The 27,300-nt window shown below is 36.8% G+C and overlaps 1 protein-coding gene across 1 annotated transcript in view; it reads left to right on the top strand.

Moving 5' to 3' along the window:
* Window positions 1-27,300, top strand: part of FAM91A1 (family with sequence similarity 91 member A1) — a 42,892-nt gene that overhangs the window by 1,741 nt on the left and 13,851 nt on the right. The window contains exons 2-18 of the mRNA XM_055314042.1: window positions 3,442-3,526; window positions 4,553-4,704; window positions 6,541-6,598; window positions 7,293-7,360; window positions 7,920-8,033; window positions 9,555-9,645; window positions 10,043-10,105; window positions 14,706-14,812; window positions 15,329-15,367; window positions 15,861-15,973; window positions 16,399-16,514; window positions 17,311-17,423; window positions 17,816-17,902; window positions 19,935-20,067; window positions 23,988-24,136; window positions 25,685-25,819; window positions 25,946-26,059. Coding sequence (XP_055170017.1) covers window positions 3,442-3,526; window positions 4,553-4,704; window positions 6,541-6,598; window positions 7,293-7,360; window positions 7,920-8,033; window positions 9,555-9,645; window positions 10,043-10,105; window positions 14,706-14,812; window positions 15,329-15,367; window positions 15,861-15,973; window positions 16,399-16,514; window positions 17,311-17,423; window positions 17,816-17,902; window positions 19,935-20,067; window positions 23,988-24,136; window positions 25,685-25,819; window positions 25,946-26,059 — 1,737 coding nt within the window. The remainder of the gene's footprint in view (window positions 1-3,441; window positions 3,527-4,552; window positions 4,705-6,540; window positions 6,599-7,292; window positions 7,361-7,919; window positions 8,034-9,554; window positions 9,646-10,042; window positions 10,106-14,705; window positions 14,813-15,328; window positions 15,368-15,860; window positions 15,974-16,398; window positions 16,515-17,310; window positions 17,424-17,815; window positions 17,903-19,934; window positions 20,068-23,987; window positions 24,137-25,684; window positions 25,820-25,945; window positions 26,060-27,300) is intronic.

The raw sequence follows: 27,300 nt of genomic DNA on the forward strand, positions 1-27,300 counted from the left end.
TGGAAGAACCAACAATCCTTTACTTTGTTTCCATCTTTTCTCTGCTTTTCCTTTCACAACAATAAATGTAGCATAATGGAAGAAGGAGTGGATGATTCAGTTATGTTTAGCATGAATAATTGATTTCAATTAGTATTGGCAAAAGCCTATCTAAAATTTAGTCATGATTATTAAAAATAATTGCAGATCAGTGTTATAATTAGGTAGAAATGTGACATTAAGTTAAACTTTGTTTTGGGAAGATCTCTTAAAAGAATAGCTGTTTTAGCTTAGGATAAGCTTCCGCTTAGAGAAGGTGTTGGAAAACCCATCTGTACAAGTTACTTCCTTGGATCTTATCAAGCCTTGCTACTGTTCCGCCTAGGTCAAGCTCCACCTTTGATTACTACATCAGCTATCTGGTCTCTCTTCTTAGTGTAGGGCTCCCTCCCATTTATTTGTCACACATCACTGGGGTGAGATTTCTAAAATGCCAACACAATCCTGTACTACCTGTCTCCTATAGCTTGTAGCTTCTTGGATGTCAGAAGTTCTCCAGGAAGGTTTCTCTGGCCTTCTACAGAAATCCAGACTCTCTGCAACACTGTGCTTCTCATCCACAGCCCTTACCTCACTATGTTGCTTTTGCTGCTTACATTGCTTGTTTTGCTTTGGTATTTTGAGCACCTATCACACGGCTGGCTTTTAATAAATATTTTTGGAGCAGGGGATCCCTGGGTGGCTCAGTGGTTTAGCACCTGCCTTCGGCCCAGGGCGCGATCCTGGAGTCCCGGGATCGAGTCCCACGCCGGGCTCCCGGCATGGAGCCTGTTTCTCCCTCCTCCTGTGTCTCTGCCTCTCTCTCTATGTCTATCATGAATAAATAAATTTAAAAAAATTAAAAAAAAATATTTTTGGAGCAAATGAGTAATGGTATCAGTCAGAGATATTTTTCTGGGACCTAAAGCTCAGTCACTTTAAAAGTGGGAAATAGTACTATTTCCCACATCTGAATGCTGGGGGGAAGGTGTACTATTGAGAGGAATTTGTTTTTTGCCATTATAGATAGTAAGTACTTTGATAGAGTTTCCAGTAAGCTTCGATGATTTTATTTTGGAAATGACTCATTTCCCACTTCTGAATGCTGGGGGGAAGGTGACTTCAGATTTTTTTTTTTTAATGTGTATCAAGCCAGAAGGGGGATTTCAGATTTTTAAAAAATGTGCATAAAGCGAATAGCTTTTATATGGATGAGATGAATGTTTTTCTGTAATGTGGGCTATGCAAGACTTAAAAAAAACATGTTAAACGTTATAGATAAGGCCATTATTTCAGAGTTTTTCTATAGTTTATCAGCATCTTGTGTTATTTTTTTCAAAAACAATTCATAGTTATTTTAAGGAAAGTCTTATAAGGTTCTGTATCATCTAAGAAAGGTCAGTTAAATTGTGCGTATCTTTTTTGTGAAGGGTTGTGATTGGGGTTTGTAGGAGCAGAGGAGTCTTTAGAAAAAAATTCTTTTTTGCTGTTAGTATAATCTGATGCACAGTGGTGGTTCTACAGCCAGTACCTGTGTCTCTCTTGCATCAGTTACAGTGCCTTTTATATGCAATATATATATATATATATTTTTTATATGCAATATATTGATCAGAGTCAGTCATTAGATAATTCCTGACACAAAGCCTTAGATGCTTAAACATTGTATTCTCTAGCTAGCTTACAAATAACAAGCCCTTATATTTTGTATGAGTGCCTTGATTACAGTTTTTGTTGATCACAGTTTTTGTTCTGGAATTACCAGGAATGAAGGTAGAAAGGGAGAAAATGATTGTAAATTGGGATAAATTAAGAAATTTATTTTAAAACGAGCAAAACCTCAAGTGTGGAAGTTGCTAGGGTTCTACCAAAATTGTGTGTTCTGTGTGTGTGTTTTGTGTTCCTTGAGAAAGAGACTTATTTGGCAGCAAAGCTAGAGGAGACCCTATACAGAAAGCCCAGTGTTTTAACTCCCATCAATATCTTCATTACTGACCCTGGCTGCATAGAGGATGTAGAGTAATTTCTCTGTAATGAGCTTTGCTCCTAACCACTTGTAACAGTAAAACAGATGAAAAAAATAAAAACATATGTCCTGGCGGTAGTGTGAGTCACAGTTTAACCTGATAAACTAATTAACAAACTAATTTAGATGCAGGAAGAAAAATTTTAGTTTTCTCACATCATCACTTTTTTGTTAAAATACATCCCACCACTGGGTCCAGTTATGTGCCAGTTTATTCAAATGTGAGTCTTACCTGTCCTGTGAAGATTGCCTTTGGTGAAAGTATCTGTATGAACATTTACCTTGGCTTTCAGACCCGTGGGTAGGAAGTATAATAAGTGAATCCTTTGATCTTTTTGCTATTAGTTTTCCAAGATGTCTAATTTGATTTTACAGCATACCCAGTAATTAGAAGGGAGATAGCAGTCATATGTTCAAATAAGTTTATGGTTGGACATTGAATATAATGTTGACTGTAATCATACATACTTATTCTTTGCTTTCATGAGAACCCAGTTTTGAATTTAAAACACCAAAGCACAGCTAGAAAGGTTTTCACTCATTAAAAAATCTATCAGAATTCTAAAATCACCTAAATATTTTTTAACAAAGTCATAAGGAGATGCTATTTTTAAGAAGTCTTCTTATTGGGGTACTTGGGTGGTTCAGTCAGTTAAAGTCCAACTTTTGATTTCAGCTCAGGTTTTGATCTCACAGTCCTGAGATTGAGCCCCAGGACAGGCTCCATTCTCAGCAGGGAGTCTACTTGAGGATTCTCTCTCCCTCTCCCTCTGCTCCTCTTTACACTTGTGTGCATGCACATGCATGCCCCTTCTCACTCTCTTTCTTAAATAAAGAAATCTTAAAAAAAAAAGTCATCTTATCATTTAGAGGTACATTTGAAGCGAACAATCTTCAGAAATGTTAATTTTTAATGATCATAATCCTCAGATGAAATAATTAGCAGACAGGAGTCTGCCTTTAGTTGCTGCTCTTCAATTTTAAAAGATGTAGATGCAAGAAACCTTCCATTTGTCCATCCGTCTATTCATTCATCCACTCATTCAACACACACAAATTAGGAACAGTAAAGAAAGATATCTTTATAAGTTGAACTTAGTGTTTTGTTAACTTCATGAAGTTATCCTCTCAGATTGCTCTTTTATTTGATATTAAATACTTTAGGTGATTTCGGTAAGTCCTTTTAGAAAGGCAAGCTAAAAATAAACACATTGAATTTTTGCTCTAATATTATAGAATGATAATTAGTATAAGAACATTTAAGAAAATATTCTTTGTTCTGGAAATTAGAGGTATTAGGATGAAATTAAGGGGCATGGTTTTGAAACTGTATGAGGAAAAAGTACTGTTGTTTAGTTCAGAAGCTGTTTTTAAAACTATTTGAATTTTTTTTCCAGAGTCTTGGAAATTCACAGAGAGAATATGAAAAGCAGGTTGTCCTCTACAGTATCCGCAATCAGTTACGATATAGAAACAACTTAGGTAAGTAGAGACATTTTTACATCAAGGTGGAGACAACTATTGCAGTTTACCATTTTTATTAATCCTATGTTTTCAATTCCTATTTCATAGAACTGAAATTATTCCCTGTATAGACTTTAAGAAGCTCTGTATTGACTCACCTAACAACAATTTCTATTTCTATTAGCAAGTAGATTTTTCTTCTAAATCTGATTCAGTTTTTTTTTTTAAGAGTATCATTTGTAGATTCATTTTACCTATAGAATATTAATCTCAATTCAGATGTACTTTTTTCCCTTTAGGTGAGAAAATAAGCCAGAAGAGAAGAAGTACATTAGTTCTTACTAGTTTTTGATTTGGGGTTTTGTGGGTGTTTTTTTTCCTGTAAATTTTCCAGATATAAATTTAATGAAAACTCTGTAATAATTGGAACAGATTTTAAGCATAGTTGGTTCTGTGTGTTTGTTTTTTTTTTTTTAACTTTTTTTTTTTTTAAAGTGTTTGCTTTTTATTTGTCAGATGACGTTGATTAGTCTGCTCTCTTGCCCTGGTAGTCTTCTCTTCCATATGTTACTCTCATTTTAAGCACAGTGTTTCAGAGGTGGTTTTTTTATTTACATCTGTTTCAGGGAAGTCAGGAGTCTTTTCACATTTAAAAAACAAACTATCAAGTAATTTTTTGAAATAGACTTCATTGAAATTTAGTTTGGCTCTCTTATGAAGTAATATAGTAAAGGATGTGATAAATCCTAGCTTGTATTTTGCATCTTTTGGAGGGGACATTCCACGATTGGTTTCTTAGCTTTCTGATTTAGTAGGAATTATTTCTCTACTTATCTGTCCTGTTACAGATTTGCTTGTGTACTCCGAAGTCTGTTTTTGTGGCATAATTGTTTCTTTGTTCCAACTCAGATCATTTTATCTGTTCTCTTCCGACTACGATGCTTTTATTTTTAATTAATGTTGGAATGTGAAGTACTTAATTATATTTATAATTCCATGTAACTGTAAGACACCTGAAACTGGAAGTTTTTTCTCTTTCCGCAGTTAAACACGTCAAGAAAGATGAACGCAAATATTATGAGGAACTGCTAAAGTATAGTCGTGATCACCTCATGCTGTACCCTTACCATCTGTCAGATATTATGGTAAAGGGCCTGAGGATAACACCGTTTTCATATTATACTGGGATCATGGAGGTGAGTGTACAGTGGATGCAGGCTGTTGGGAATGGGACGGGACTACATGTTGGGAACACTTTGCCAATAATGACCAGCTGCCCATCCTAAACCCCTGTGGGTATTGTTTCTGAGTTTATTTTTTAAATTGTTTTTTAAGATTTTATTTATTTTTTCATGAGAGACACACAGAGAGAAGCAGAGATAAGGCAGAGGGAGAAGTAGGCTCCCTGCAAGGAGCCAGATTCAGGACTCGATCCCAGGACCCAGGATGATGACCTGAGCCAAAGGCAGACGGTCAACCCCTGAGCCACCCAGGTGTCCCTGTTTTCTGAGTTTACAGTGGAAAAAGGGGGGTTGGTTACAAGTTAACTCTTTGAGCCATACCGTGCAAACACTTTGTTATCCAGGGGTTTCACAGTGGAGAAGTACCTATTTTTCTTCCAAGGTTTTGGAAGGCATTGTTGACCTTAGTGCTGTCATATAGTTTAGTCATTTATGTTAGCGGAGTCTATAAAACCGACTGCTTTTTAAACGCGTGATTAAGGTTGAAAATGTGGGTGGCAGAACATTGAGCTCAGAGAAACTTAATATTTTTAACTATTCACTAGAGAAAGAAGAAATGATTATAAACCCAACATACATGTGTCAGAAAAAAAGAAATGTCTTTGTAGTCCTGGCTGCTAATTTCTTCCCATTTTTATTCACTTTCACGTGTTAGCCTTTTTCCAAAGACAGTTTTTAGGCCTGTGGCTGGTAACTTTAAATACCAGTTATACTGTTTTTCAGTGAGCTATATGTAAAGATTGGAAGTGCTTCTCCCGTATCCATTTGCTATTTAATTTTGCGTGAGTGCTGCTGTTTGGGGCCCACTGGCCACTTCCAGAGGAGAAAGAAGCTGAGAACTAAGGGAGTTGGGGGCATGTAGTTATAGTCAGGTCACTTTGCCACGTGGCTTCCTTTGCTTTTTTGCCCTGAGCCCTTTCTTCATGGCCACTTACACTGGCCTGCATCTCTTGTGTCTCTGTGTCCCTGTTTGGGAGGAAATGTTAGGGTAAAGCTTGAGGCCTGACAGCCCTGGTTTCTGTTAGTCCTTTTTCTCTAGATCCAGGGCAGCATAAGGAAGGCGGCAGCTACCCAGTAAGTAGGATAATTGTTGCTGTCTCTTTATTTCACTGGTATTGACCACAGGGTGTAGGAGAGAGTATAGGGGGAGGTTCCCCCCTTTACCAGTTTTCAGGTACGTCCATGTGCTTGCTGCTGTCTGGCTTCTGTTCTCACACCACTGGCTTTAGCTCCTAGGTTGAAAATGGGCCCCGTCCCCACAGTAAACAGTTGGTTTGTTGTTAGAGAAACAGATGGGGATTGGAAGAAGCTGGAGACTGAGTTTAACTCTGCTGCTGGTGGGGTCTCATAGGAGACCCACTAAGTGGTTAGAATCTTTGTTGGTAGTGCGTGTCTCGGATGCATGTTGGTGGAACCATGACACATGGTGCCCTTCTTCCAAGGTCTGAGTCTAGGGTCAGGTATGAGATGTGGAGAGGCAGGAATCTGGGAGCTCTAGAAAAGGTATTCCTTGCCTAGCTTCCACAGGGTAGTAGTTACAGGGCAAATGTTTGGGATTCATAGAGAGTGCTCTGAGAAACCCAGGCCTGAAAGTCTGATCTTCAGTGACTAGGCTGGGACCATGTAGCTAGTACCATAACATGGCCTGTGTGCTTTGGATTGCAAACTCTAATCTCAGTACTCTGGGCTATAATTATTATTATCCTGTTAGGCTAAATAATACATATTTATGCACATGTTTTTCTGAGGACATTTTGCATTTAGAATTTGTAATTGTTTTCTTTTTGAAAGGACATTATGAACAGTGAGAAAAGTTATGATTCATTGCCCAATTTTACTGCTGCTGACTGTAAGTATTTTAATTATGCTGAAGGTAATGATTAGAGTCTGTCTTTGCATGTGCGTACTGTTGTCTGTATCGTCATGTGTGTTTTTAATCTAAAACACTTAAAGTGGGAGCAGCAAGCAACACTGTTGGGAATTTTATCAGGTGATGCAAGTCAAGCATAAGGTTTAGTCTAAATGTCTAAGAGAGGAATATTTTGGAGGGTAGAATGAGAAAAATCAGGCTAGTCTATATTGCTAGAAAATGCAGTTCTTTCTGATACTTGGGCTGTGTTGTTTACCAAATGAGGGTAGAAAATCTGTACACAATAGTTTTACAACATGATACACAGTTGTTACTAATATAATTTGCTTTATTATGCTTATTTTAAGGAAGTATATATTTGACATGTGACACTCTTATATTGTATAAGGAGAAACTTTTGCTGAGAAGTACGCTTTGACTTCCTAAAATTCGGAGGGCTTCTGCTTTTTAAAAATATTATCATGTGACATTGTCAGAGGTGTCAGCTTGAGTTCAACTTTCCCAGTTTGGTTTTCTTTTATATTTTGTTTGAAGAATTCCTTTTAATTTGATATTGATTGCTAATCAGTCATCAAAAGATGAACAAAAGCCAAAGTTCTTTCCTAAAAGACCTGAGTGTACTGATATTTTAAGGTGCATTAGATGTTTTTAAAGGAAAGGCTCTTTCTTTCAGGTCTAAGACTTCTTGGCATAGGAAGAAACCAGTACATTGATCTGATGAATCAGTGTCGTTCATCAAAAGTAAGTTAGTTGTTTCCCTTCCTTTTTCACTTCTTCCTTGTTATCACACATTCTGATTGTGTGAAGTGGTAGAAAATAATAAATCGAAATTTCTTTGATCAAATAAAATATGCTTAATACAGAAATAATACCAAAACAACTCCTCTGTATTCTCTAGGTTATGCTTATGTGATTAGTGAGTTAAAATATTTAAGGAATAAGACATTTATTTTTTAAAATTAACTTTGCTGGTCTTTTTACTTGCTCATTCCACTCCCAGTGGTCACTTGATGGGTAAAATAAGGACACTTTCTCCAAATTCGTTTTCACCTCCTAAATTTCCTTTGAGTTTCTGGATTTAGATCCAGACTTGATGATTAGTGTTTTGAACTAATTTACTTCGAAATAATTGAAGAATGACTTTCTCTATTTAGGATATCTAGAATTCTTCAGATTTTAAAGCATAAGAATTTAAAGAGATATTTATTTAACCTGTTAGAAAGTCTTATACTATGATCAGTAAAAAAGAAAGTAGTGATTTCAGGCTGATTGCAAATTTTCAAATGTTCTACCATTGCAGAAATTTTTCAGAAGGAAAACAGCTCGTGATCTTCTACCAGTAAAGCCAGTAGAGATTGCCATAGAGGCGTGGTGGGTGGTGCAGGCTGGATATATCACAGAAGATGACATAAAGGTAGATATCTTTAGAAATTAGACATAGGATTTTTATTTTTTAAGATATCTTATAATTTTTAATTCTGAATGTTTTCTTAATTTTTCTAAAAAGTAACACTATTTGGTTTTCCTGAAGAAAATTAAACAAAAATTCAGAGTTTTAAATGACCATAGTAGGCTAGAATATTGGTGGGTTTTGAAAATACTCTTTAATAATGAGGGAGGGGTACCTGGGTGGCCCATTCGGTTGAGCGTCTGACTTTTGATTTTGGCTCAGATCTTGATCTCAGGGTTGTGAGGTCAAGCCCCACATTATGGTGCATGTTCAGCAGATAGTCTGCTTGAGATTCTCTCTCCCTCTGCCCCTCTCCTTGCTTGCATGTGCACACTTGCAAATAATAAATCAATAAATCTTTAAAAATAAAATGATGAGAGAGACTTGACTTGGTTCATGTACAGTAATCTGAGGACTTTGATTAGATATAAATTTCAGCTGAAGTGATGTGATGCTGCAGCTATCAGCCATAATACTGGCCAGCACTTCTCGAGCACTTGCTGCACCGGGCTCTCTTCCAAGCACTTTTTTATATTGTCTCATTTGATTCTTATAGCAGCCCCAGGGGTGTGTGTTATTTGTACTCCATCTCACATAGGGGGAAAGTAAGCACAGAGAAAGGAAGTAATGGTTCCGGTCACAGAGATAGTGAAGGTCCAGGATTTTACCTCAGGCAGTTTGCTAAGGAATTGTGCTCTTAAGTCACTCTGCTGGCGTGCTGTACTGAAGAGAGAGGTACTCTGATAGGGACAGAGTGCCAAGATCAAGGGAAATGATATTCTCCGTGGTCCGACCACATTTGAGATAAGCCTATTCATGGTAAAAGAAATGCTAATTTAGAGGGAAGGAGGTGGGCAAGTGGACCAGAGGGCCTAGAGACCAGGTCATGTCTCTCTGTGGTTGAAGGAAGGCAAGCAAACATGTGGACTTTTTTTTTTAGTTTGCATTTTAATTTACTTTAGAGGGCAGATTAAATCCTGTGAGCGGAAGGCTTAGAAATTTTGCTTCAATGTAAGAACTTCCTTACAGCCGTCAGACTGTGTCATAAGATAGCAGACTTCCTGTCACTGATAATATCCCAGTGGAGTCTGAGTAAACTTCCCATCTGAGAGATTCAGACTCAGCAAATGGATCTGATTCCCACTTAAAATGATTAAATATTGGTATTTATTAGGTAACACTTAATACTTAACAGCAAATGTTGATACTTCTAATTACTTTGTCCTCCATTCTGTCGGTAGCATATTATGGCATCTTAATTGACAGTTATGTGCATAGCTTTTCCATTTGAATTCTAGAGTGATAAATACGTGGTACATTCAGCTACTAATACATAATAATCATAATCGTATAATATATAACATAACGTAATATGTAATCATATATAATAATCATAACAATCATTGATTTAAACATGAGAAGATTTCAGGAGACTTATGAATTAATTTGGATAGAACCTAATTGAAAATATTTTGCTTTCCTTAGATATGCACTTTGCCTGAGAAATGCGCTATTGATAAGATCATCGATGCAGGCCCTCAGCTCTCTGGATCACTAGATTACAATGTAGTACATAGTAAGTGGTTAGTAGAAATGGTCTTTTGTCAACAATAAAAACTTGTTTTAAACCATCAACACTAAAGAACAATTTTTATCAATTAGGTACACATAGTACTATTTCCTAAGGCATGTTACTGTTTGAAATGTGATTTTAGTCCGTTGTTCCCCAGTGTGGCCACAGTTACTCACATACATTAGAAATTTATACAAATGAATCATAAGGTACTTTTTGTAGTTCTGAGCATAGGAAGAAAACAGATTTCAAAACTTTAATTCTTTCTTCTTCTGTTTACTATTTTTTCTCCATCTAACATTCTGTTGTGAGAATCTTTACAGAAAATCAGGAATCTGTTTTGTTTTAAATTTGCTGATGTTTGGTATTCCCTCTAAAACAAGTATTTTTGCTTTTGTAGGCTTATATAACAAAGGATTTATTTATCTGGATGTACCGATATCTGATGACAGTTGTATAGCAGGTAAGTGTGTGCTTATATTTTCCAGTATTTTTGAATGGTTACTAGGTGCTGGGTATTGCATAGATCACCCTAATAAATTAGACACATAGCATTCTAAGACCTATGATATTAGAATTTTTCAAAGAAGGGCGTTCCTCTTTGAAAATGTGTTACGTCGTCACACATTGCCAGTGTGTTTTATTTAAATTCCTTATTTTTATCTTCATGTTGTTGTACACACAATGTTAAAATAATGGAAGCCTGAAATAAATTTCTCACATCCTGAATCAGCTCAATGTTTTTATAGATTATAGTGTCCTTTTGTCTTTGTTCAGTGCGTAACTGGTTTTGCAGATGTTCAGTCCTGCCATATCTGATATTTTCTGTGTATTTGTCTTATTTTTTCCTGTCACTGTTGTCTTTTTTGTCTTTATCTACTCCTCCCTTCGTCCTTCACCCATTCCCCAAGTTAAACCAATATCAAAGCCCTTGTGTATTTCCTTGTGGATTGATCAGTATATTCAAACAATCCACTATTGCTGGTTATTTAGGTTGCTTATAGTTTTTTTTTTTTTTTTTTTTTTTACTATAGCAGTGATGTGGTTAACATCCTTGAACCACAGTGGAGCTTTTTCCCTCTAGGTTAGATTTCTTACCAATTTATAGAAGCACTTGATTTAAGTTACGTGTTACTGGTATGTTTTCCAACATATCTTTCAGCTTTGTTCTTGTTCATTGATATCTCTTACCATATAAACATACTATTAAATGTTTGTGTAATCAAACATGAAATGTCAAAAATTTCCAGGGCAATGACTTTGCTATTGACTATTGAGTGATAATGGGGGCTTATCACAAAAGTATTCCTTTGTATCGTGTTGAATCCTGAGAGGTTATCGTGCTGTAGTGTGTCCTGACCTTTATTTGTGGTAGCATGTGTCTGTGATTCTTTTAATCATGGATTTTGAACCATGTGCATACCTGAATTCTATTTTAAGTTTGGAAAGACAGCCAGAAAGGAATTAAATACTAATTCTGGTTAGTATAATTGATGCTGTGACAAATGAAATACTATTCTTAAAATTTGAAAGGTTTTGATAAGGAAATGATTTCTGGAGGACAGGGCCAGTAGTGGCTTCCTTTCACTGTGGGAAAATTGGAATGCATTATGCATTACTGTAGTCTTTATTCTCATCGATAAAGTGATGTTGACTCATTTGAGAGTCACCTAAAAAGATTGGTTTTGGATTAGTTCATTTTGGTCCCTGTTGACTTGAGAGTTTGAACATTGACTCACATTAGCACTAAGTGCATTTGAAAGTTGTAGTCAGAGAAAGGCCAAGTGAATGGCTACTCCCATTACAGTGATGTGTTCTTGCCATGCTTTTCTTAGTGTCCAGTATTTTTCATGGTACAGACAGACTCATGCTCTTCTAAGTGCTGAATGTACCCTCCTTATCACCACGGAACATGAGATGTTCCCCAATTTGGAATAACTCATGAAAGGAAAGCAGTTTAACAGCATGAAAGCCATCACATTTAGCACAAAAGACCCCTGAAGTTGATTTCTGAGAATGCATTTCAGCTGTGTTTCAACAAAACAAGCACTCTGGAGGATAGAACAAAGAAATTGGGGGAGAGAGATACTTTGAAGAGAATAGTCACAAGAGGGTGTGTTGTTAAAACATGTTTAGTCCATCATGCATCCCAACTGTATACTTGCTCAAATTATGTCTCCCCTTTCATTTATAGCTTTTAGATTTCTGTTATGCTTGAATAGAATACTTCCAGGACACATATAAAAATAGTCTAAAAATTCTTAAAAACTTTTATCATACAAATCCAAACCTGTAGCTGGAACTTATTTTTGTTTTGATGTGAAATAGGGCCCAACCTGGAAAACAGTAACATTTGGATAAATGCTAAGACTGTTTTTTCAATAACTCATTATCACTGAATGGAAGTATAACTTTTGTCATATATTGAATTTCCCTCTACGTTGGATCTAATTCTGATATCCTTTTTTTCTTCACTGATTTAATTCTTGTACTATGTTGTTTGATTATAGGGACTTAAAGTGACTTTTAATATTAGTTATGGCCAGGTCAGCTTTGTGAGTTTTTTTTTTTTTTTAATAACTTTCTTGGCTATTTCCAGGTATTTTTTCCTTTATTTTTTATTTATTTTTCTTATCATGTTTAAAATACTTAGTTATTTTTCATTGACATAATTAAAATACACTATTTTAATTTCAGATATAAACTGTAATGTTGATAGTTGTACGTTCTGTGAAATGAGCACCACAGCAAGTCTAATTAACATCCATTGCCACACATAGTTTGCAGAGAATTTTTTTCTTATGATGAGAGCTTTTAGGATCTACTCTTTTAGCCACTTTCAGTTATTCATTGCGGCATTATTAACAATTGTTGCTATGCTGTAAGTTACATCCTCAGGACTTAATTATTTCATAATTGGAAGTTTGTACCTTTTTACTCCTTTCACCCATTTTGCCCACCCCCCCACCTCTGGCAACCACCATGTGAGCTTGTTTGTTTGTTTGTTTTTCAACCTATTTTTGAGTAAGCAATTGTTAGGATATAAAATTCTAAATTTTAGAAGAATGTAGAAACATCTCTCTCTGACCTCTGTGCCTGGGTACCCAGTTTCTCTCTCAGGTCCACTGTTAAAGTTTCTTGCTTATCTTTCTAGAAGTATGCTAAGTACATAGCCTTTTTTGTGTATGTACATACCCTTTTTTGTGTGGTTTTAGTTTTAGACAGATGGTGTATTATAGTTTGTACTTTTTTTTTTGTTTTTTTTTAAATTTTATTTATTTATGATAGAGAGAGAGAGAGAGAGAGAGAGAGAGGCAGAGACACAGGCAGAGGGAGAAGCAGGCTCCATGCACCGGGAGCCTGATGTGGGATTCGATCCCGGGTCTCCAGGATCGCGCCCTGGGCCAAAGGCAGGCGCCAAACCACTGTGCCACCCAGGGATCCCTTTTTTTTTTTTTTTAATTTTGTACTTTGTTTTTTTAATTTAGTATCTATTGGAGACTATATGGTACCTCTTCATGTAGAGTCACGTTATTCTTTTTACCTGATGTAAATTGTGTTTTTAACCTCTTAAATGTCTTGGTTTTTCATCTCTAAAATGTAGAGGTGTAGTGTTGAACATCTCATGAGGTTAAGAAGGTTAGATGACATCGTACATGTGAAGTATGTGGCAGTAGTCTGGCACTTAGTATGTGCTCAATGTTTGCTGTTATTCACACAATTGATAGTGTAGGAAAAGAATTAATTATATCAAATATGGGGTTTCTAAAGAGATTCCTATGATCATTAAAAGTACTTGGATGACTGGAACTATAGATAACGCTAAATTAGAAAGGGACATGAGCCAGATCTGGAAAATGAGTAACCTGTCCTGAAATGTACAATGTGATTTTTTGCAGTGTCTTTGTTTTGGCCACTTAAATTTTGTCTGATTTCTCTTTGTTAGGATTAGTTTAGGTTTTGGGTGCAATTAGATGGTATTAGGACCAGGGGGACACAGGGATACTCAAACCCTTTGATGGCCTAGGCCCTCTTTCTTCCCAGGATATTTTCAAGGGAAACATGCACAGGGGAGAGTTTTAAAGGAAGGCATAGTGCCTCTTTGTTTTCAGCTGGGCAGAGTGCTCTAGTAAAGTGGATTAGAGTTTTTGGATCAAAGAGATGGAGAGAAACGAGTATGAATACACTTTCAGGCAGACAGCCACTGCTGGGCTGCCTCCTGTGCTGAAGAAAATCTTGCCCTTCTTCCCATTGAGGCCACTGAGGAGGACACAGAACAGAAAGCTCTAAAGAGCAAATGATCCCAGTGATTGCTGGTAAAAGTGTTGGTCACGCAGATGAACTCTCTCTCTTCTCAGGATGCAGTGGGGATGATGGGAGAAAGACAGTACTCTCTGTCCACCTGGTCTTTGTACAGCACAGCAACTCTGTCCTTTGCTTTTCTGCTTTAGCCTAGTCACCCCTGCTATCTGTGAGGCATTAAAACACATCCATTGCAGCCTTCCCCATTTGGAAGCAGCCCCAGCCCCCTTGCCTTTCTACCCAGTTCGTGTCCAGCACTTCCTCTGCCTCAGAAATGCTAAGAATTCCGTGGAGTTACTCTTTGTAGAATTTGTGTTCTATTATCAGAGTCCCTCTGTGTAGACAAGGTTCTTTATGGCCTTAACTTTGGGGGTTTTATTTATTTATTATTTTTTTTTATAAGAGTGTTTTGATTTTTTTTAAAAATTTTTATTTATTTATGATAGTCATCACAGAGAGAGAGAGAGAGAGGTAGAGACACAGGCAGAGGGAGAAGCAGGCTCCATGCACCGGGAGCCCGACGTGGGATTTGATCCCGGGTCTCCAGGATCGCGCCCTGGGCCAAAGGCAGGTGCTAAACCGCTGCGCCACCCAGGGATCCCAACTTTGGGGTTTTAGAAAACTTGCTGGGGAGTGGATAAAATAAGTCAAAAGCTGAATTTAGTCCCTAAGGTAGAGGTTTCTCTTTTTGAATAGGGATTTGAATTATGCTTTCTTGTTTTATAAAACTGTATCACTGATAAAAATCTGTTTTGTTTTAGTTCCTCCTCTTGAAGGTTTTGTAATGAATCGGGTACAAGGTGATTATTTTGAAACTCTACTCTATAAGATATTTGTTTCAATAGATGAGCATACTAATGTTGCAGAGGTAAGTATGACAATGTCTTATGAATGAACTTGACCTCAGGATTATAAAACAAGTGTGTGAAGTAGATAAAATTATTTAATGATATGGTTAAAATGTTTTCAGAATCTACATGGGTAGACCATAGATGATTAATATATTAAGTCACTATTCTTAAGTTACTTTTCGTATATACATAGTAACTTTCTTTTAGTAAATAACTTAGAATTTGGTAAGTAATTTTTTTTTTAAAGATTTCTTGGTAAAAGGATTGTAGATTGTTGATTGATGTAAGCGTTTTCTTACTTTAAATGAAACTAAAGGGTAAAGAATCTTCTATTGTTATGGTCACTATCTGGATTTATACTTCTCTGAGCATCTTAGACATAAGGAAAGAAGAAAGTTCTGATTTCAAAATTTATTCAGTCTTTCAATTACTCATAATTTAAAATTTTGTTGATTATGGGTTCAGTTGTTTATTATAACTGTGTAATACTGATAATTCTAGGAATGTAAATAATTTTTTGTTTTATTTTCTAGCTTGCAAATGTCCTTGAAATAGACTTATCCCTAGTTAAGGTATGTAGTTTTTATATTCTTTTTATTTGTACTGTAAATACCAAGTGACTTTTATTACAGACTTTTGTCTTGATAAGCTACTGAGAAATACAGACAGTGAGATTCTTATTGGCTATCCAAGGGAGTGAGGAGAGTAAAGGGGTACCTGCAAAGATATGAAAGAGCAAGATAAGGGCCCTGAAGCAATATTCTACCCCAGGGCATGAAAGCCAGCACTCACACATGAGGTCAGTTAAAGCAGCAACTTCTGCTTCACTGCAACCACTTCTGTTTCTTAGAGAGCGCCAGGCCACAGAACTGGAAGCACTCTCTCCTGTATATGTGAAGACCTTAGGAGAAGAGTAGGCCCACTGAAGAATGTTTTTTTTTTAGTTATGGAATGAAAATGTTTGAGGATTGCTATAACCATAGTCTATGACAATATTTTATTTCTACAAATATTCTGATATCTAGTAGTTTATTTTAAATGCTCACTTCCTTTATGTTCTTTCAGAATGCTGTTTCAATGTACTGCCGATTGGGCTTTGCCCATAAGAAGGGACAAGTAATAAATTTGGATCAGCTTCATTCATCATGGAGGAATGTTCCATCTGTAAACAGATTAAAGTAACTCATTTACTCAGTATGGTATATTAGAGTTTCCTTTTGAAAAAAACATTGTTTTATGTACAAAAAATTTATCAGCTTGTCAGTTGAGGTGAACTCTATATATTAGTGGTTTTAATCCTTTTTGTGTGGTGAATCTTTAGAATCTAATGAAAACAAGAACCCTTTCCCCAGAGAAAAGGACATACAGTATTTTACATATAGCTTTAAAGAGTTCTCAAATTCCCTGAACCCAATCTGTGAGTCTTAATTAAGAACCATTGTTGTATGTAGGCAGAGCATTTTAGGGCTACATCTGAATTTTGTGCTTGCACATAAGACTGGATTTGGGTGGATATTCATAATTTGAGTACTGACATCAGTAGCTATTTGTATATAAGATAATTATATGGTTTTTAAAACATGGATGTATTCTTCATTAATAGGAGTACTTTAGATCCACAAAAGATGCTGCTATCATGGGATGGTGGGGAAAGTAGGAGTCCTGTACAAGAAGCTTCGTCAGCTACTGACACGGATACAAATAGTCAAGAAGATCCAGGTTAGCAGTTACTCAGTTTAATTTAGAGTCTGTTTATAGATACGCCATGTGTCTATACGTACACTCACAGAGTTAACTCCAGACTTTGTTCTCGATATCATTCATCTGATACGCAGTCCTTGAGTACTTACCCATATGCTAGGCATTGACAGGAATAGGGTACCTTCCTTCTGAGAATTAAATCTAGGGAGAGAGAAGGCAGTATGAGCACAAAAATCACAACAGTGCAAGAAGTGTTTTGGTGCTTGTGGGAAGCAGAGGAAAAGCTCTCTTGTCGCCTAAAGGCTGGTGAAGCCTTCATGGAGAGGATGATAATTGGCCTAAGGGTGAATAAGAGCTTGCCAGCTGGTGAGTGAGGGAAGGCCTCAGCATGGCCTAAGCACAAAGGGAAGCAAAGCATAGTAAGTGCACAAGGGGGCTACATGTGGTTTTATGTTGGGGTGGGGAGGGAGCACAGCATAGGCTTCTGTTCACAGGGTCTTATCTGAGCTAGGTGGCTTGTCTAAAGAGGTTAGGCTAGCTAGTCTTATGGTTTGACAATTATCAAGTCTTGGTTTATTATTGGCTTTTAAGAAATTTACTACAAAAGTAAGTACTTTAAAAAATCTTTTTTTAACTTTCTCTGGTTGGAGGTAGGTAGGACTGGCCTCCTTAGGACTACAAAATTGTTTATATTGAGTTATGTACTCTACAGTTATTCAATAAAGTTGAAATGAGATTTTTCTCCTTCCAAATGGTAAGCAAAGAATAATTTTCATTTACTTGATTCTAAATTAGGATTTTTTTTTTTTCCCAGCTGACACAGCCAGTGTAAGCAGTTTGAGTTTGTCTACAGGATACACAAAGCGTATTGCTTTTCTATTTGACTCAACTCTTACTGCCTTTTTAATGATGGGAAATCTTTCACCAGTAAGTCAAATTCTTGTTTGAATATGACAGTGTTTAAAGATCAGATGTAAAATAGTTCATGCTTTGAGACCCTTTTTTAAGTACTGGATTTATTCTTGAAAACACAAAATGTAATTGTCTTTGTTTTATATTTCTTTTTTTTTTTTGTTTTGTTTTGTTTTTTGTTTTATATTCCTTAGAGGAGTGTAGTAACTTTAGTGAGGGTTACTTTTATAATTAGAAGAATCAGCCTCGCATCTCACTCACCTTTAAGTTTGATTATATCGGAAAGGATAATATAAATATAAAATGTTCTGTTTCATATAGAAAGAGAAAATTAGAACTTACTCATAATAGACTTGTATAAGGTTTTAAGATCCATTTTAGTTTTTGTTTTTGTTTCTTTATGCCAGAATTTAAAAAGCCATGCGGTCACAATGTTCGAAGTTGGCAAACTCTCGGATGAGTCTCTGGACAGCTTTCTTATAGAACTAGAGAAGGTAAATCTGGGTTGCTCAGTATGGGATGTCAGGGCATTTGGTACAGTTTCTTGCTTGATATTGATTGTGTCGATTTTTGGCATATTGTTGCTCATTACTACCCCATTCTCCACCTTAATAATGCCACAGTCATTTACACTTAAAAATATTGAGTGGATGAACAGATTTTGTGATTTACAAAGTGATTTGTGACCTTATCTATCACTTAGCATGATTTGGTTTGATGAAATGGACTATAGAAATAGTTTGTTATTTTTTAAGTTACATTTTTCTAAAATAGCCTTTATTTTTATTTATTTATTTTTTTGGGCATGACTCTAGATCTCTTCAGTTTTAATTTGAAGTTTTTGTTCCTTTTATCTTAAATCTGGAACAGTGTCCCTGGGTACCATATTTATGTCCACTCTCACTTTAGCCTCTTGAAGACTTTGCAATTATTTGCTTTTAGCCACATTGTCCGTCCATGAAGGTAGCCCTAGCTGTCTTTAGTTCTAAATCTTGATTGACCTTTTGTGGTTTTCCATTCCCTAGGTTTTTTGTCTGTTTGTGTTTTTGTTTTTGTTTTTTGTTTTGTTTTTTGTTGTCTGCTCTTTATGCAAATAGTTTGTGTCTGAATCTCTTCCTTGACTAATAATTTTGGTACCTTTCATGCTTTAGTGATGAACTCTGTATATTAAATGTGCTACTGAGGATTTTTGATGATTCTGTTAACTTCTTTATATCTTAATAAAAAGACTATAACATTTTTTCACTCTTTCTTCATAGGATTTTTAGTTTGATAGTATAGAACTATATTTGAGATAATCCTTGCTATTAATTAGTCTCTTTTATTTTACCTTTATACATCTATTGTTCCATCAGTGCTTTTAATATCTTGTTAATTCCATTTCTAATAAATTATGTATCTTTTGCCAATAAATTTATTTTCTAGCACATTTTAAGTTCTGTTTTCCTGATTTTTATTTTTCTCACCTCAACTAGTCTTATCACAGGTAGCAAATTGGAAGATCTCTTTATTCTTTATATATCTATATCCTTTTATGCTGCATGGTCATTCATGGGAAATCTTTTTAGTCTGAAGTTTAGTTGTTAAAAATAGTTTCGTAACTTTTTTAAGAAGCCTCATTTTGATTAAATTTTATTGGCTGATCTTATTTCTTTTAAAGATTTTATTATTTGAGATACAGGGAGGAGGGGCAGAGGGAGAGGAGAAAGCAGGCTCTTTACTGAGCAGAGAGCCCAACATAGGGCTAGATCCTAGGACCCCTGGTATCATGACCCGAGCCGAAGGCAGACCCCTTAACTGACTGAGTCACCCAAACACCCTGATTGATCTTATTTTTTAATGTCAATCTAATTTAGTCATCTTCCCCTGTCCTTCCATTTCCTGTGTTGTTTCTGTGATGTATTTTTACATGTCAAAGAAGTACTCAGTGTCAGAAAAGCATGTGTTAAAATGTAAGGCCAGTGACCACAGGGGTTTTGTCCACTGTTCTGTCCCTACATCCTAGACAAGTCATACCTAGCACATAATAGGGACTTGGTGAATTCTTTTTGAATGATTTTAAGCTGTATATTTAGTAGTGTCAAAGCAGCTGTGTTGAATCACATACTCCATTGTCCCTTGCAGCCAGTGATACAGAACTGTGGACATGATAATGAGAATTAGAGGTATAATTGGTGACCATGGATTGGAGTACTTTTCTGGATGAAGCAGAATATAGATCTTAACTTTTTTTTAAGCACTGTATTTGAATAATATGTGGGAGATACAACGTATAGTGGTATAGTTTAGTATTATTTGGTTGTTTAAAATTGTTAGTTTTATTTGCTGGGGTAATTTCTGTCATCTTCAAAGATGAATTCAAATGGAAACAATTGAGATTTAGATTAATATTTGTTTCAATGTTGCCTGGGCAAATTTTTGGCTTAGTGATTCTAATGTCTTAATGTCACTATTGTATTATATTATTATATATTAGGATGAATGACTTGAGAGTCATATTGCGCAATTTATTTTCTCTTGGTTTAGGTTCAGAGCACTGGTGAAGGAGAAGCACAGAGATACTTTGATCATGCACTTACTCTGAGAAACACAATATTGTTTCTGCGTCATAATAAAGATCTAGTTGCACAGACTGCACAGCCAGACCAACCCAATTATGGTATGATAAATGTACTTGATTTTGAAGACATAACCCTATGGACCTTCTTTCTAAGAAATTAAACAGGTCATGCTTGCTTATCTAATCATCGCTTAATACATTTTGTACAGACGTCATGTCGAATTTCCAACTAGAGGCCTGTTTTGTGAATTTCTTTGCTTGTTAACTCTTTCTTAACTTACTTTCCTTTCTCTCTCTCTCTCTCTCTTTTTTTTTTTTAAAGATTTAATTTATTTATTCATGAGAGACACAGATCGAGAGAGAGGCAGAGACACAGAGGGAGAAGCAGGCTCTATGCAGGGAGCCCGATGTGGAACTTGAATCCCAGGACTCCAGGATCACACCCTGGGCCTAAGGCAGGCACTAAACCGCTGGGCCACCCAGGGATTCCCCAACTTTTTCTCTTTTCTTGTATGCTACTGACATTTGTAGTATATAAATCTGCTTAGGACCTCTAAAAATGGTTAATTTGTTTAAGTGGCTGGATGGTGTTTAGTACTGGCCTCAGTTTGAGGGGTGAACAAATGACAAAATTTAGTTGGTTCAGGAAATGTTACACTTCCTGAATGAAAGATTAGATTCTATAAAAGGAATAAATAGGAGCTTCTGATGGAAATGCTGCTGTAATATTTAAAAAAGTATTTTGCTTTAAAAAAAAATAAAAAAGAACAGAGAACCTTTTTAAAGAGTAAAAGAAAGAAGCCATGGCAGTTTTAATCTATGATGAGCCTTAACTGTGGCTCTTGCTCTGGTGTGAGCTCTCGAGTTTGGGACAGATAGAGGGTTCCCAAACTGTAGCTGAACAGACAGTTCTGAGTAGAGCAGCGTCACCCTGAAATGTATGTTTTTAAAAAGATGACGTGGCTTGGGCACCAGTGAAGAGCATTTGGCACCAGCCCTCGCTTACTCACAGGATCTGCATCTTGGAACTCTGAACTCTTAACACCCTGAGAACATTAAATTTCATCACCAGTTTCACCATTGGTTTCTTAGTCATCTTCATTCTCATTATACTTTCACTAGCATCTGGGTTTCTTTTAGCTCAATTTAAAAATTTAAGGATGGATTCAGTTGTTACTTCATAAAAGTGGTCACAGAGGTAAAGACAGAGATGCTGAGTAGTTGAGCTGAGTGAAGCTGCATACACTCAGTTCCTCGTGACTTGCTTCTACAGCCTTAGGGTGTCAGGGTCAGAGTTCTGCGTTAGGAATGATTCCATGCCGGGGCTCTTTTTCAGATTATTCATAAATAGTTAGAACTGAGAATATTAAGTCACCAGATGCCAAGAGGCCAAAGCACTTATTCATGAAACATTTCTTAATAGCTATTTTTTGGCTACCAAATAGATCTTGTGACCTAAGCAATGAGCAGCACAATCTTGAAGATGTCTTTGAATGTAAAAATCCTGAAATTACTTTTTAGTGACTTAGGAGATAATGGGTTAAAATATTTGAGATACTCTGTTATGGCCATCTTGAAATATACCAACCTTTCCTGCCCATCATAGCATCTACGAGATTTAGTACCAGTGACCAGGCAAGTAACTCATTTTATAGATAAAGAATTGAAGCTTGTCTTGGTCGTATCTCTTGCCCATTTAGTCATTATGGCCTGTATGATTAGTCAGTGGAAGGGATAGGACTTAAGTCTGTGTTTTCTTGAAAAAAAACTTTTTTTTCTTTTGCTCTTATCACTTTTAAATCTTTTTCTTTTTTTTTTTAAGATTTTATTTATTCATTCATGAGAGACACAGAGAGAGAGGCAGGCAGAGACACAGGCAGAGGGAGAAGCAGGCTCCATGCAGGGAGCCCGATGTGGGACTCGATCCCAGGACTGTGGGATTACGCCCTGAGCCAAAGGCAGATGCTCCGCTGCTGAGCCACCCAGGCGTCCCTGCTCTATCGCTTTTATTATCTTCTCCTGAACATTAAGCTTTTCATTGATTTATTCATGAATCTATTGCTTAGTAGTCTGGACTAAACTTTGCTTTTCACCATGAATAGTCTATGCACCAAAAAGTAAGTTAAATGAAAAACCGAAACCTTATCTGTATGAAAGTAGTTAAGTGTTTTTCTAACTTTTGAGGTTAGATAGTTGACTGTTTTTGGTACTAGAGCTTTCATTGTTTAATCTCTCCTCACTGAGATTTTTTTTATCCGACAATTTTTTCACTTGCTGTGATTTCTGTTTATTAAATTTGTTCTTGATTTATTGTACGTAATCAAGTATAAATTTCTATAGTCTTAATAGAATTCTTTCCCTTTTCTCCTTTTCCTAAGCCACCTGCTCAACTCTGATTTTACTTCAAAATCAACATAACATCTGGCTCTAGCCAGATTTGTCTTACAGCCACTTTATTCTCCTGCCTCCCTGTTTACCAGTTGTGTGGAAGAGATGTTCTTCCTGACATCTGTATGACTCTCTCCTCCATTATTAACATTTTATTTGGAAATATTTTAAATTTACAAAAAATTTAAGGATAGTATAATTACTTTTAACCCAGAATGTGGGAACAAGTTGTATATGGTCTTTTTCCACAAAATTATTCAGGCTATGTTTGTTAAGAACAGGGCTATTCCCTTACATCAACTTCAGAAGATTTAATATTGATACAGTAATCCTGCCATTTGTATTCCTGTTTATCAGTTGACCCAATAATGTCCTTAATGGCATTTTGCCCCTCTCAAGTACAGGATCTAGTTTAAGATCTGATACTACATTAAATTGTCACGTCTCTTTTATCTGAAACTGCTAAGTAATCTATGGGCAGATACTTTAAGACCATGCACATATCCTGCTCCTCATCAGTATATCCGCCCGCCTACCCCCCCTCCCCCCAGTATTGAGTATCCAGTGGAACCATTCTTCACTGTGATGGTTGTTGTAAATTGCTCATTTTTTCCAACTCCTGTTCTTCTAGTAATAGCTGAGACTAAGCATTCTTTTATATTCTAAGTATGGATTGATAAATTTCTGTTTTTTTTCCAATGGTTTATCATTAGTCATTGTTCTCTCTTAATTACGCATATGCTAGAGTGGCCTCAGATTTTGCCGGTAGGATTTCCCCTCAAGCTGGCTCCAGTTTCCTTGTGCCATGCCTCCATCTTTTAAAAAATTTTTTTACTTTGGGGGCAGTTTTTTACTTTCTGGCAAAACAGTTTCCTCTTGCACTTCTGTCTAGTCCTGGAATCAGCCTTTCTCCTGGTAGGAGCCTGATCTCTTTTTCCTGGAGTGTGATGTTGAAGACCAAAGTCCTGGTGCTAGTTGTACTCACTGCTTCTAGACCCTTTGAGCAGGCCACATGGTTTTTGATTCATTCTTGCTTGAGAGGGAGAAGGGCTGACTTGGTTTCTCTCAGTCTTATATATATTTTTAGAGAACAAATAGGACTGGTATTTTCTGAAAGGATTACAAATGGGAACACTTAAAATCTATTACATGCCGAGTGAGTTTGTGCTTTATGGACCAGCAGACTTGGGCACATATTGTTAATGAGGAACTCTTGTTCCTATACCAAATTCAGAACTTGGTGGTGAAGCTCTTTGTAGAAACCAGAAATTGAGGGAGGCCAGGACACTGTTTTTTTGTGGCACATGGGTCTTTCTAATATACCACTGCCCTGGGGTGGCTGGAGATGGAGAAGAAGGAAGATAGAGCAAATCCATACTTTTATCGTAAAAGTAGTAGCTTCATGAAATACCAGTAGACAATTATCTTCCTAGACCAGGGAATAAAGACTGTTGGCTTTAAGTCTTAAAGGGCCTGAGTTTCTGTTTCCAGGGAAATTTGACACTGTTAATAGGGATACTCTGTCTATGAAAACAATGTTTAAACACTAAGGTAGTTACCAATATTTTGTCTTAGATGTTGTGTCACATCATCAGTCTTTGATTTTGTGTGTGTGCTTGGTCATGATTCAGGTTTTCCTCTGGATCTCTTACGCTGTGAGAGCCTCCTTGGTCTGGACCCTGCAACCTGCAGCCGAGTTCTCAACAAAAATTACACACTGCTTGTGTCCATGGCTCCTCTCACCAATGAAATCCGGCCTGTGAGCAGCTGTACCCCTCAGGTAAGAGCCATGTGAAGTATCACCAGTGCTGTCATTTCAGACGTCCTTGAGGTGACTTGATGAAGAGGTTGACTGGTTTATCATGTTATTTTTCAGTTTGCAGACGCCAGATATTAAAACCAGTAACTCAGAAAGCACTTTTGTATTTTATGCTGTTGAAAGATGTTCGGTTCAGTTTGTGAGGGTAGAAATGGTATGTTTTATTCACGTATCATCTAGCGACTTGTGATACATTGAAGTTTTCATGATGAATGTGGTGTTTTATTAATATCTTTTAAAGACTTTATGTGAATGAGAGTGCACGTGCGAGTGGGCAGAGGGGCAGAGGGAGAGAATCTCCAGCAGTCTTGGCTCTGAGCAAGGAAGGAGCCTGTCGTGGGGCTCATTCTCAGGACCCTGAAATCATGACCTGAGCTGAAACCAAGAGTCAGATGCTCAACCAACTGAACCACCCAGGCGCCACATTGATGAATGCAGTATTTTAAAGAGAATGTTTTGAATGCTCTTAAGGAAGCCTGGATTGCCTTGAGGGAAAAAGTCAATTTAATTAGGAAAAATAAGATGCTTCTATGATTGCTAAATAAACTGGAAAGGAAGGATTATGTTTAAAAGCTAAAACTCTAGTTATCTCTAAAATTGACTTGTGAACATTGCTGCTGGCCTTTTACTTTTTAAAAATAAATCAGTTGTGTATTTGTGTACTTAGCAAGGACATTGTGGCCTGTGCCATTTTCAGAGGGGAGCATGTCACTGTTCTTCAGTGCTACATCCTACCTGATTTTCCTAGATGTGCCAGGTTAATGGTGTAGAAGAAAGGAAGGGATCCTTATACAAGGTTGATTTTATTGCTGTGTTGTTCTAGCTGCCTTGGTGAGCATACCTCCCACACCCCCAAATTTGTCCTCTATTCAGTGGGAGTGGTTATTGATTGGCATTTACCAGCCTTTTAAAAATAATTTCTTGTGTACTCCTCCCCCCAACCATCAACACCATCGCATATACATACTTCCTCCTATTCTGTAACACAGCTTCTAGGCATTAGTAGGAGTCCATGAACTAAATGAATAGTAAGGTGGATGGAAGGTTAGATAGCCCCTTTTGTGCAAAATTGCATGTGATTAATGACAATTACTAACACTTTGGAATAGAGCTTATTGTATGACAAGTGCTGTTTTAAACCTTTCTGAACAACCTTGTAGTGTCTTTATAAGGTAGATATTTTATCACCACATTACAGGAGAGTAAAGTGAGGCACAGAGAGTTTAAGTGACCTTCCTAAGATGATATAGCTGAGACGACAAAGCCAAGGTTCAAACCTTGGTGTTCTACTCGAGTACATTCTCCCAATTGCAGTGGTAAGATGTGCTTTCTCAGTTTTAGGAAAACATTTAAACTGTTTCAATGGAGCGTTTGAAATTTATTTTCATAAGGATAGTAGCAGTTAACACGTGAGGCATTAGCTTTTGCAAAACTATCCTGGGTCCCTTGTGAGATTTGGCTGCCTTGCCTACGTATTACAACTTTCTCTTACCTGCTTTGTGATTACAGCATATTGGACCAGCTATCCCAGAAGTCAGTTCTGTCTGGTTTAAACTGTACATTTATTACATCACTGGGCAAGGACCACCATCTCTTTTATTGTCCAAAGGTACAAGACTTCGAAAACTACCAGACATATTCCAGGTACGTTGTGTGAGGTGTGGTTTGAGGAGGATAGAAATTGGTAAACAACATTATAGTGACCTTCTTAGTTTTTTTTTTTTTAATTTCTAAACACCATTTTATCTTTTATTCATTTCTTTTCCATAGGGTTATGATCGATTACTAATAACATCTTGGGGTCACGATCCTGGGGTAGTTCCTACATCAAATGTGCTGACGATGTTGAATGATGCTTTGACACATTCGGCAGTTTTGATTCAGGTACTGTGGCTTTATTTGAAACAACCAATTTTGGATTTTGATTTTAAAGATGACAATTTGTCTAGCTTTCTACTGAGTTGTAGTCGGATGTCTGTAATTTGACATTTGTAAAGCTGAAATGTAAGAGACCAGATGTGGGTTTTTGTCCTGGCCTTTGGCAGTGTGGGACTCGCAGAAACAACACAGACTTTGTAGTTAGACCCAGCTTTGGAGTCCAGCTTCCTCTTTTGCTGCCCATGTGGCTGTACTTAAAATAGCTCTGTTGAGCTAGAATTCACTTAGCATACAGTTCACCATTTTAAATTGTACAACTCAGTGGTTTTCAGTGTAGGCACAGGTGTCCACAACCATCACCATGCTCATTTTAGAATATTTATATCACCTCAAAAGAGAACTCCTGAACGTTTAGTTCTCACTTCCCCGATTCCCCAGCCCTAAACAACACTAATCTACTTGTGGTCTCTCTAGAATGCTTATTCTGAGCCTTTCACATACGTAGAGTCATGTAATACATTGTCTTTTGTCCCTGGCCTCTTTTACTTCGCAAAATGTTTTCGTGGTTCATCATGTAGCATGCATCAGCCTTTCATGATTCAGTACTGCATTCCTTTTTACGGCCAAATAAGAGTCCCTTGTATAAATATACCACATTTTGTTTTTCCATCCATTGCTGGTGGACATTTGGATTGTTTCCACTTTATGGCTCTTAGGAATAATGGTAGTCACTGCTATAAATGTTCCTTTATGGGCTTTTGTGTGACCCTGTTGTCATTTCTCTTAGGTAGGTGGCTAGGACTGGAAGTGCTGGATTATATGGTAGTTCTATATGTAACTGTTTAAGTAAGGAACTTCCAGACTGTTTCCCAGAGTGGCTGCACCATTTTATATTCCCACTAGCACTTGGTATTATCTGACTTGTTTTATTATAACCCTCCTAGGGTGTGAAGCTGTATCTCATTGTGGTTTTGATTTGTATTTTCCTGATGCCTAATGATGGTGAGCCTCTTTTCATGTGCTAATGAGCTGTGTGGCATTTCAAAGATACTTATGCTTAGTTTCTGGCTTGTAAAATGGAGATGGCAATGTTTACTGTATAGCAACAAAAAGTGATAGTAGCAGCTAATGGTGAGATAAGCAATTTATAGTCCTAGGATTGTTGAATGAAACAAGACTGTGTGAAGTGTGCAGCACGCTTTCTGCTTCATAATAGGTTCTCTATAAGGATTTCATTAATTTATTCC

This window comes from Nyctereutes procyonoides, unplaced genomic scaffold, assembly GCF_905146905.1.
Source record: "Nyctereutes procyonoides isolate TBG_1078 unplaced genomic scaffold, NYPRO_anot_genome, whole genome shotgun sequence".
Taxonomy (NCBI): Eukaryota; Metazoa; Chordata; class Mammalia; order Carnivora; family Canidae; genus Nyctereutes; species Nyctereutes procyonoides.